Source organism: Belonocnema kinseyi, chromosome 2 (genome assembly GCF_010883055.1).
Source record: "Belonocnema kinseyi isolate 2016_QV_RU_SX_M_011 chromosome 2, B_treatae_v1, whole genome shotgun sequence".
Taxonomy (NCBI): domain Eukaryota; kingdom Metazoa; phylum Arthropoda; class Insecta; order Hymenoptera; family Cynipidae; genus Belonocnema; species Belonocnema kinseyi.
Window position 1 is genome coordinate 82,326,829 of NC_046658.1, and position 12,411 is coordinate 82,339,239.

Sequence of the window (12,411 nt, forward strand, 5' to 3'; positions counted from 1 at the left end):
TCAGCTGGTGCCGAAAATTCGATAACGAACATGGTTCGCTTCTCGAAGTCAAGAAGAACCATGTCAGGCCTCGAGTGAGCAACAGAAATAATTGTCGAAAATCTAAATTTCCAGTGTATGCGGCACTTCCCATTCTCGACAATTGACTCAATTTCCCTAGGAGCATTTAGAGGAGCGATATTAAGGTTAATGCCGTAGGAGTGACAGAGATGGTAATAAAGCACTCTTAGTGCCGCATTGTGCCTTTGAATGTAGGTCGTTCCCGCGTGAGTTGGCCAACTAGATAGTATGTGAGCTAAATGCTCGGGGTGTGCATGGCACGCCCTGCAGCTATCATTGGGAATATCTTGGCTCAAAATGTGGCGACGGTATGTTAAGGTGGAAATGACACCGTCTTGGCATGCAAAAATAAAACCCTCCGTACCAGACTTCAATCCGGGCGATTTAAGGAAAGCAAACGTTAGCTCACAAAACATTGACTGATCCTTCACATTTATGTGGAAGATACCGTGCATCCACTTATCGAGGAGCTGTTCACGAAAGTTTTTCTCTTGTGCTTTCTTAATCCGGGCTTTCAGGAGTGAGCACTCAAGATAGATAAGATTTGATGCATTTTGCTCACCCCTAATACTGAAGTCAAGTCCGAGTGTTTCAGCAGCCTCCTCTGCTGCTTTGTATAGAAATGCTCCTTTGCCCACTTCTTCGTGATTCCTGACCATTTTAAGAAGAGGGTCTCTTCCATTTGCAACTCTATGTGCTGTACCCAGAATAATCCTGTTGTTAAGACATTCAAGACTCAATATTCCGCGACCCCCTTGACGGCGTGATATGTACAGTCGCGGAACGGAAGACTTAAGATGCATGCTTTTGTTCATGTGTATAACCTTTCTTGTCCCGATATCAAGAGATCTGAGCTCGTTCTTCGTCCATGGAACTACTTCAAATGAACAGAGTAATACCGGGACGGCAAGCATGTTCGTTGCAGATACTTTGTTCCTCGCCGACAGTTCGGAAGACTAAATCTGTCGGATGAGACGTTTGTATCTGCTTCGGAGAGTATCCTGTATGGATGTCACATCCTGAATGCGGCTCTGTGGCACAGGATCTTCAGAAATTCCACTAAGTTTTCCTCGCTTCAAATAAACCTTGGCGCATTTGTCTAACCCAAATTCCATTCCAATTTCCTTAGTATATCGTTCGACAATCCCCAGTGCTAGGTGCAGTTGCTCTCTGTTTTCAGCATAGATCTTAAGATCGTCCATGTAAAGTACATGAGTGACCTTGTCTTTTCGATCTGCAGGTTTGCCGCACAAGTACCCGTCGGAATGGCGAAGTGCTAGAGATAGTGGCAATAATGTAGGGCAAAAGAGGAGTGGGCTCATGGTGTCGCCCTGAAAGACACCTCTCTGTAAGGTGACCTTGTTAGTTGTCACACGATTTTTTCCAGATTAGATAGTAAACCTGGTTTTCCAAAGCGGCATCAATCTCTCTATGCACCCAACTATTTGCGGATGAACCTTTAAGATTTCCAAAAGACAGATGATAGCTCTATGGGATGTCGAATCGAAAGCTTTTCGATCATCAATCCAGGCCATCGATAGGTCACGCTGGTAGAATGCTGCATCCTTACAGACAAATCTATGGATGAGCAGGTTCTCCCGACATCCGGCTACGCCTTTCTTTGAGCCTCGTTGTTCATACATTTCTTGCCACACAGGTTCAATTGCCCGAACAATCCTATCATTTAGGATAGCTGTGAATATCTTATAAAGCGTGTTCAGACAAGTTATTGACCTGTAAATCTTCGGGTCAGCTAAGTTGCCTATTTTCAGCAGAAGTATTGTGCGCCCTTCCACCAACCACTCTGGAATCGGCTCTTCCGACTTTAAATATGAGGTGAAAATACGGGCCAAATGCTGATGGGTTGAAGAAAACTTCTTCCACCAGAAGGTTTCGATACAATCTGGTCCCGGTGCGGAATAGTTATTCATCCCTCTTAATACTTTTTTCACCTCCTCGGTAGTGATGGGTGGGTATTCTTTATCAGGTGTTATGAGGGCAACACATAACTCCTTGAAGCTCTTTATATTTTCTGAGTCTTCTTCCAGTCTATGCTGAACTTCGTAGACTTCTGTCCAAAATACTTCGACCTCCTCTGGTTCAGGTGGGTGTTCGACAGTAACTGGAGGGTCTTGGAAGAGTCAAGGTGTGTCAGAGAGAAACTGTTGATTTTCTCTGACCCACCTCTCCCTCCGCTCTAGACTTCTCTTAGCGTCAGATAGTATCCGTATTCTCTCAACAATATGCTGTCTGATGGTCAGCAGCTTTGACTTGTTAAGTGTGTGATAACGGGTCCGGAGTTCGCGCGCGAACTTTCGAACCTTGGCGGTAAAATTCCTGCCAGATGTGATATAGTCAAGCACACACTGAATGCTGGACGTCTACTGTCTTGCCCAGCCTATCTTTATGGCAAGTTGATACATTCGTCTTTTGGTCTTATGATCAGTCGTTAGTTTTGTTTTAAGGTTCGCATCGGCCAAAGCTCTCGCTGCATTATACACACAATAATTGATAGCCCAAAGGTCGGATTCTCCGGAAAAATGTCCACGAAGCTCCTCATCCATTTCAGCCAGATCTTAAGGCTTGAGAGAAACCTTGGTGTTGATGTTTCTCTGGGTCGTAAGGCATCGCTCATCATCTATTGGATGTCTGCCCGCGGTTGGTCTTAGTGTCGCCTCTCTTTCTCTGTTGCCGGCTTGTCCTAGCTGTGGTAGAGTAGGCGTTCCGCTTACATAGCCCCTTTTACGGAGTAGTTCAGCATGGTAGTTCAGCATAGTTCCGGGTGTTTCTCGCACCACAGAGCATGCAGCCGTGTCATGTAACCCCGTTCAGGGGCCACACTCGCATCGTAGCACTCTAGCAAGTCGTGATTCAGTCGCTCCGTCCACCCAAATGTTGCGAGCTCCCGCCGATCCATCGCATTGAACCCATTTTCATTGGCTCCCTCAGCTCTAGATTGGTCGGCATTATTGGCCGACCCATTGTCGGGAGCCCTGCGAATGCTGTTTTTTTGTACCGCACTTACTACAACTATGTTTGGTGTTGTCATTGTTGTTCCCATGAGAAGCTAGGGAAAGGGATTCGTCCATCCTTGTAGAGCCCCGCATGCAAGGATAAGGCTGCGTACTCTGAGAGGTCGCCCGGTATCCCAGAGTCACCGTTCTAGATACCTCACTCAGGTACCATTGTGGTTTCGGCACGGTTTTCACACCTCCGCTTGGGGGTTAATACCTTCGGGACCACCCCTGAACAATTGTCCGTGACTGCCTATTTATTTTTGTAACCATATTCAGCAGAAACCCTTGGTACAGAGACCCTCTATCCGCAACCCGAGGACGCGTTCGGTGGCTTTGTCATAGGCCCTTCGGTTACAAGCTTGTGTAACCATTAACAATGATTAACTTTTATGACTGTTAGAATTACATTTTTTGTTAGGGCAGGTATACGCTCGAAGTTATAAACGCACGTGTTGGAGTCATAAAAATGACTCCAAGACATAAATTAAAGTCTGTCTTCGTCTCAAAACTGAGACACGCTCAAGTCGACCTTTTCGAACTTAGCATGTCTTGATTAGGGGCAATTCAAGTCGAACTCAAGTCGAAGCATTTTTCTTCGGGTAGGGCGCGTGAATATAGGTTCCTTCAATTTTCGCTCAATAATATATTTATTTCAGGCTTCGCGCTCGACTATGTTTTTACCTCGCGCTACGATCTCTGTTTTTTTATTTCTGCCATATGCTTACAAAGACCTACTAAAATTAAAGGTCATATCATCGACGACTGTAATTTGGTGATTGTGAATTCTCTTTTGTGAAATCTTCTTCAGCCTTAACAAACGCATTCTCACATACGTATCTCGTACTTCGCACTCGATTTTGTCCTAAATTTAAACTTTTTCTACATTATGTTCAAGGCTATTGTATTAAATTTGTATTGTATACAGTTATGTACCCTTGGTCCGTTACTGATTTTTCAGATGTTTTAAAATAATGTACACATTTTATTGTTCATGATTACTTTAATATTGTCTCCTTATTTTGCACAAATTTTCGTTCTTAGCTATCCTGAAAAATGTATCTGTTCCATAAAATGATGTTATTACAGTTCATAATATGCCTAGGTATTAAAACATACGTATTTTTATTGCCATGTTTTATAATAATTTAAAAAGGGCGCATTTTATAAAAAAATGATTATTTAACCTTCTTATTTCAACTTTTTTCGCATTTTCGTAAAAATAATTCGCTTACTTTCAATATTATTTTTTACAATTTAAACCAAAAAGACGCATCCTATCTTACAGTGGTTCAAAGAAAAGTTGTAGATATAATTTTATTGGTAAATTTTGTTAATAAAATATTTATCAGCTTATGTCGTTTTTCCGAAAAAAAATTTCTTTATTTTAAATATATTTTAATAGCAAGAGTTTATAAGAAAAATTTATATTTGTTTTGTTGGAAGAATTTTCTTTTTTTCATTTTTTGTCTCTTGTGTCGTTTTTTCAAAAATTGAATTTTTAATTCAATTTTTTGCGATTAAAAGAAAATATACTTATCCTATCTAAAAATTATAAATAACAAAGATAAAAGATTCTCTTTTAATGAAAATCTTTGTCTATTCATTCTTTTTCATACCTTGTGTCGTTATGTAAAAAATGTAATCTTTCATTTCTACTTTTTTGTTACGATTTAAAGAAAAACAACTTGTCGTATCAAAAAGTTACTCATGACAAATTTGTAGATCTTTTTGGAAGAGCAAATGTCATCTATTAATTTTATTTATTGGTTGTGTTGCTCGTCTAAAAATTGTATTTCTTTATTTTTAATTTTGTTTTTTAACTAAAACAAAAACTACGTGTTCTAGCAAAAACCGGTTTGTAACGAATTTCTAGATTTTTCTAATTCCTTATTGTTTGCCATCAAGATAAGAATTTTCGACTTAAAAATAATTCAAAAGTTTTCATAAAAATCTTTTAAAATTTTTAAAAAGCAGCGTTTTTCTTTTTTTACTTTTCTTTGTATCGTGCGTTGTTTGGCTTGAAATGTTAATTTTCGTTTCTTTCAGGGTTGGGGGAGGGTAAAAATGCTGTAAGTCTAAATATTTTATTTTTATCGAGAAAAAAATCGTAAGTATAAATTGTACAAATTGTCGATTGATATAAATATTCAGGCATAGAATTTTCAATTCTTAAAAAAAATGGTCTCAAAATTTTTCAAAATGCTCGTTCGAATTTTTCTCCAAAATAGCTTGCTAACGAACTTGAGCTTTAGAATGATTTTTTCACATAAATCGCGCTCACTGACAGACATATATACGGACAGTATATATACATAAGCAGATATACAAATACAAATTGGATATTAATGTTTTAAATGTGTAATGTTAGTATTAATCAATCAACCTTTTCCGAATTCCGAAGTGAAAACATTTAATTTAGTGACAAGTGTCTAGTTATTACAGCCTGAAGTGTGACGGGATAGACATCTTACTTAGTGTAAGGTTATGTTGTGTACTTTCAATAAGAAGCCAAAAATACCTTTTTAGTAATACCAAGTGTCAAAAAATGCAACTAAATTTATGCAAATGCATTTTCTTTAAGTTAAAAAAAATACAGAAGTCGTACCCTTATTTTTGGTTTCTAAGGAGTTACAACAAGAAGAAACTCCTCTGGCTGAAAAGCAACCCAACACAATGAATTTGCTCCAAATGAGATTCTCGTTCGATCTCTAAAGAAACCCAGATTTAGTAGAAAGTATTTCCAAAGAATCTATTTCTCGCCTTGTCAACTTTGAAATTTTATCTAGTTAATAAAAAAACTTTTATTTTATAGCGCACATGTTATAGAACTCTGACGAACATAATTTAATGACGAGAATTAAAGTACAAAGTATTATTGCAATTAGAATAGATATAATGACTTGATAAATATCATTTGCAGGTTATGTACCAAACTTGTAAACATGCAGGCACATTCGTATGCAAGAAACTTTGTCGACAAATTTTGCTAATCTCGAACTTACCAACTTCACAGTACAAGCAGTTAGTTTATGAATGCGCCTTTATATTGTTTTATGCAAACGTCTCCAAAGGAACCCTTTTGTTCTCAACCGACATCTACTAGAGTTCAAGTTCTAAAAGATACGAACTTTAAGTTAGGCTGCAATTTTAGTTAACCCCCCAGTTTTTTCTCTATGGTGACTTAAATAAATTTTGACAATTATTTCACAGATAACAATCAAAAATCTGTCGGATTTTAATAAACTCTTCTATGATACTCTTGGTATTTATTAGACTTCCATAACATTTTCTCATGTGAAATCCTAACGAAATATAATCTTAAGAAATTGGGCAGATGATTGAATAAGGATGCTTGAAGTAAATAAATTTTTCTGTTCCGAAAGTGGATATTGCGTTTTTGTGAACTCCTCCATCAGTCCGAAAACACTTAGAAGAACTTATGAATTGTTTCTTTTTGTTTCAGAATGGGTTTCGACGGAAGAACTTGCGTCCTACGCGCGCTGTGTGAAGCTTCCCAGCGACTTATGCCAAAAGGAAACACTCTCGTCGAAGAAATGATGAGGATAGCTTTCTCGTAAGGTTCCTAAAGATAAACGTGTACGAGGATCGAAGGGACTGGTGTCACGGGGCTGGGGCTGGGGTTGGGGATCCTCGCTTCTTTTCCCAAGAGACATCATCGAGGTTTATTACGCGGGGCAAATGTGGCGCAAAAACTAGTTAACGCTTACCCGAACTTTTTTTCTTATTCATCAAGGATTTCGTTTTAAACCCATTCTGAGGGATATAAATGAAATGACGGGGTTGTCGCGTTTATTGGCCCGAAGGGATGCAATTAAATTTTTCCACGTACTTTTCAATCTTGCGTCATTTATCTCTCGGTTTCAATAGGATTTCAGAGCAGTTCGCGTTCACTCAGCACCATCTATCTCATATTAAATTTATTCAGCTGATGTAAAATATGAAGAATGAAATGTAGCTGGAATTCACGAATTTCGGCAAGCCAAATAGAATATTCGATAATCAATCGCAGACGAAAACTCTTATCGTTTTGATAACGCAATGAAGTTTCCAATTTTAGCAGTTAAATATAAATTGTAGGTGATAAATTATGCGATATTTGACTCGTAATTCAAATTTTCATTATCTCATTATTCTATAAAAGAGGATGAGGTAATTAATCTTCTTTTGTTTAAAAACAAAACAAACAGAAATTCGAATTTAATTTTTGGCAAACAAAATATCGAGAAATATATTTCAAAGTTAATTCTTATTTTGTAGCGTGCGATTTTTTTAATAAAATTTTGTAGTCTACTGCAGTAGAATTTTCAATCTATAAAAAAATAATTATTTTAAATTAAAATAAATGAGGCTTGAACTGCTTTTCCTGTCAGAAGATGAGCATGACTTTAAGTAGAAATATATCTGTTTGGTCAGACATGGTAACTATCTTTATGATAGTTTGAGAATGAAATCTTCATTGTTATAAAATATCAAACCGAAACACTCCAAATGCATGTGTCATTTAGAAAAAAAGTTTCCTGTCTAAAAATGGTTTATTTAACGAATTTTACGCAGATTTTTATTTTTTATCTAGAGTTTTAGTTAAAAGATGCAATTTTGATCAGTTCCCAAAATTCAAGAGCTGCTCTTTCTTTTTAAAATATTCTTACACAGAATTATGAAAAATCATTTAAGAATTGAATTGAATGAAATAGTAGAATCTGCAATTGTTTATTTAACATTATTAAATATTGTGAATTTCATAAAACACTTAGATTTGCATAAAATAATTTTTAATGTACTTATTAAACATTATATCCAGGCTTCTACCTAGTTAGCTTACTTATAGATTGTTTTTAATAAAATTCATTGAACTAAAATTGAAAGTGATATTTTAAAGAACTAGGAGTACAAAATCTATATAATTTATACATATTAAATCAATATATTTCCATTAAATTAAGGGAATTATGAGTAAACAAAATTCGGGGTATACTCAACGAAATGTAAGTGAATTGAAAAAAATGTAATTAAAAACAGTGAATTAAGTCTAATTACATTATCCATTAAATTGAATAGGATCGTGTAATTTAGAAAAATTATAGTAAATTCCAAATAATTTAAAAGAAATCTGAATAAATTCAATCAGAATTTTGAAAAAATTTCGAACAAATCTGAATAAATTCATAACATTTCATAAATCAAAAATATTTAATTGATTTCATTAAAACTAGAGTGAATTTAGAATAATTGAAAAAATTTAAATAGAAATCGATAAAATCCATAATACTCCTAGTTACAAATGAATTCAAAAAACTTTAGGTTGGAATAGAAATAATTAAAGATAATGCAACAAAATGGTCAAAATACAAAAACTCTATTGAATTCACATAAATGTGACCAAACAGAAATCTGATTAAATTTACAAGAATTCAAGGTGAACTTAAAAGTCCAAAGGGCAAATTAAAAAAAATGTTAATCTGAAAAAGGTTAATTAAATTCAGTAGATTTCTAGAGAATCCCAAAACATTGCAGGTGATTTTAAAATGATTAATAGAAATACAAACTAATTGAAAGGAATTTAAAAGAATTTAAGAGAATTTACAAAAATTCCAAGATCTGTTAAGTGATACTTTGATTCACACATTTTTTCAGACCATTATTTACAATGAAATTACAAATTTTCGCATTCCAAGCTCGATAATACCGTCCAAAATTTTTTTTCATAAACATTAGGCTGTATCTTCTTATCCTGAAAAAATTAGGTATTGGAAAAGAGGTTGAATCAGTCATTTTGAAAATTTGTGGCGAGAAAAAATTATTTCAGGTCTAATTGTACGTATGAAAGTATGATTAAAAAAAACCAGTATTGAGTGGTATAATTATGAGACCACTGATGAGAACCTAGATTCATTTAATTCAGATTAAAATTAACAGCCTTTATCCTATTCAAAAAGAGGACACACAAAAAATTTTACAATATAAAATAAAATTGCTATTTCTTACTGTGCATCTATGGGAAAAAGAAGTTTTTAGTATTGAATTTGTATTTTTCTTAAATCAAAAAGTACAAAAACTTATTTCCATACCTAATACGGCCTATCGGAACCTGTAAACATTTTTTTAGTAAAATTAACTATATTGTAGTACTCTTTATTAAAAGCAAAAGCCTAAATGGGTAGAATTTTCAAATTTCTAAAATTAAATTTTCATGGGGCACCCTTCACCATTCTTCAAGTCGTTCAAAATATACGTACTTTATTTCTGCAGAAGACTTTTCTACCGGTTTTCGCCAAAACAGTTTTTTCATAATAAATCTTTTGACACGTATTTTAAAACAGAAATTTTATTATTGCACTTTTTTTTTAAACAAAATGAGATTTCATGTGAAAAAAACTAAATAATTATAGAAATCAACATAAACGGGCGTTATTTGAGAAGTAAGTAGACAAAGCATTATAAATACATTTTTTGAAAAAAATGAGTGACACATGGTTTTAGCATTAGGAATATGATTGTTGACCATTGGTTTACAAAAACATTTAATCTTATTTAAATCTCGCTTTTAAAATGTTCCAACCCGAATAAAAATGCTTCGACTTGAGTTCGACTGGAATTGCCCCCAATCAAGACATGCTGAAGTCGAAAAGGTCGACTTAAGCATGTCTCAGTTTTGAGACGGATCCAGACTTCAATTTATGTCTTGAAAACAAGTTTTATGCCATGAAGACATAAATTCATCTCTTGAGTCGTAGTTTTATGACTTCAACATGTGCGGTTTATACCTTCGAGCGTATACCTGCCATAAAAAAAGGTTATTTCTAACAATCATAAAAGCTAATCTTTGTTAATGCTTAAACAATCTTGTATATTTTTATACAATATACATATTAAATCAACTTATTTACGGATTTTTATTTGTATTATACTTGTTTGACGGTAATACCGAAAATGTTGTTTGTTTTTACATATTTCTAACAGCTTAGGAGATCCTTCTAGAAAGTTACAATTTTTATTTTTTTGAAGAAAATTTTTAAGGTTTATACTCGTTCAGACCCACGATTCTGAATTTTTAAACTGAAAATAACTAATTTAATAATTACAAATTTTTCATTTATCAATTTTAATCTCATTTATGAGCCAAAAAAGGTTCGAAAATCTCAGCCAAGACAAGGCTCGTATTAAGTCAAGTAAACGTCCTTCTAGCCAAGACAAGGCTCGACTTAAGACAGCTAAAGGCCGTTTTACCTGTCGTGGCCATAAAAGTAAGACGAAGGCCTATGTCTCGACTCCGTTTTGAGACGCAGTCAGACATCGATGTCCTGGAGACAAACTCAAGACATAACCAAGTCGAACTCAAGTCGAAGCATTTTTACTCGAGAACCTTTCAAATATGTGAATTAAAATTCGTTTATTTCGTGCCTAATTGTTCCATATGCATTGAAAATTGCATGAATCCAAGCTTTATAGGTTCCATAATCGTAATATTGAGTACTGAGTTAGATGGTATCCTCTAGTTGATACTACATATTTTAACCTTTCTTCTATCTCTAGTGTCTTGAGATACGGCAATTGCCTGATTATTAAGGAATTATCTAGAATGGATTTATCATGTTCTGTTCGCTTAGTCCTAAGTTTTTATATGCTTGGGAAGGAGTAAACCGCTACCGTGACTGTACCCATGGTGTACTAAATATCGGGAAGACTAAAAATCAAGTCTCAGGAAGCGCCTTAATATCCCCGCTGCCCCGAATTACTACCTTAGCCAACTCTTCCCTCATACCAGTCCCTAATTACTGGAGACGTATTGTCGATTTTTTTTAAACAGTCACTAGAAATTCTTGGAACTCTTCGATTCCAACGTAGAAACTAAGAAGTCTGAAATTGCAGGATGCCGCTGAGAAAGCTGTTCTCTTTTGAACCAGAAGAACACCACATGTACACGAATGCTCATAATGCTGGTCACATGGGTCAAGATTGCGTGGCAATGTTCCCCGGATGCACTTTCTCCCTCATAGACATGGCCTTGGGGAAATACAACACCCCGGAAGAAACCCTCTATAATCAAGATACTTCTGAACAGGTCACCGAAACTTCGGATACCAGAAGGCCAACGAATGTACGATATAACATGAAGTAACGTAAAGTAACAGGAAGTAATATGAGCATAGGGTTGACAAGGGTTGAAAATGATACACTCGCGCCCTCGGGGTTGACGCTCTTCTTTTATGGACAAAGCATACTATGTACATGATTCTTGTTTGTTTTTCTTCTGTTGGAAAGTGGTACACACGTACATCTATTCAAACAATTCATTACTTTAGGTAAGGAGTTCACAGGACAATATTTCTGCGCTTATTTTCTAAGCTGTTCAATGTTGACGATAAAAATGGTTTAAAAATACCTCACTTGAAAGTGAAAGCGCAATTTAAACAAATGTATATTTTGATGAGACGGTGTTTCAATTAATCTCCGGGGTAATTTTTAGGTGTAGAAAAATATTGTTATTAAAACGATCCTGACTTATTTATTTAAATAATTTCATGTGACATGATCATTCTCAAACCAATCTTTTTTACGCTGTTCCAGACGTAGGATGATTTGAAAATTCCAATTCCTAGTCAGGCACATACAATTATAAAAACATGCGTAGCAGAATGTTATTAAAACTCGAAGCTTAATACTAAAATGTAAAGTATTTTTATAAATATAAGTCGTAATATTATACAGAAAATAAATATGCATACAAAATTTAAAAATAAATTTGTAAATAGAATGATCTTTTTCTTGGAATTGGGAATAGTATCGGTGCTATTTTGTATTACTAATAGAGACCTTTTTAAATTAATTATTGTTCACTCTTAAACCCGAATATAAATTCTGGATTTTGAGAATGCTTTCTATCTCTATTATAAAATTTTATGGATTCGATTGAGCACATAATTTTTAATATTTAATAATTCAATATTTTATATTCAATACTTAATAATAATTTTGACGAAATTTGTACAATCCTCAATGTGAAAAATACCGAAACGAGATTTCGAAAAATAGTAAACAGCCGACATTTTAAATCCCGGATAATAGTAAATTGCGAATTTTTAAATTTTTTTCAGATTTTTAAATTTATCTGCTATATCACAAGAGATTGTACCTTACCGACAGTAGATCAACCCTCCAAACCATGAAACCATTAACACCTAGCTAAAAATTAGCGTTATGTTTTTGAATCAAGAGTTCTTATTCTGATCCCTCTAATAGCTTAATTGGAAAAGCACCTGACCGGAAATCAGAAGTTTTGTGGTTCGATTCCCAATGGAGTGAAGATGGAGTA

At 34.8% G+C, this 12,411-nt stretch overlaps 1 protein-coding gene across 1 annotated transcript in view; it reads left to right on the forward strand.

The window, feature by feature from the left end:
• LOC117182747 overlaps nt 1-11,217 on the forward strand; it is a 63,600-nt gene extending 52,383 nt beyond the window's left edge. Inside the window, exons 4-5 of the mRNA XM_033375852.1 lie at nt 6,541-6,651; nt 10,968-11,217. Of these exons, the coding sequence (XP_033231743.1) occupies nt 6,541-6,651; nt 10,968-11,217 (361 nt within the window). The remainder of the gene's footprint in view (nt 1-6,540; nt 6,652-10,967) is intronic.
• Nucleotides 11,218-12,411: the final 1,194 nt, after the last annotated feature.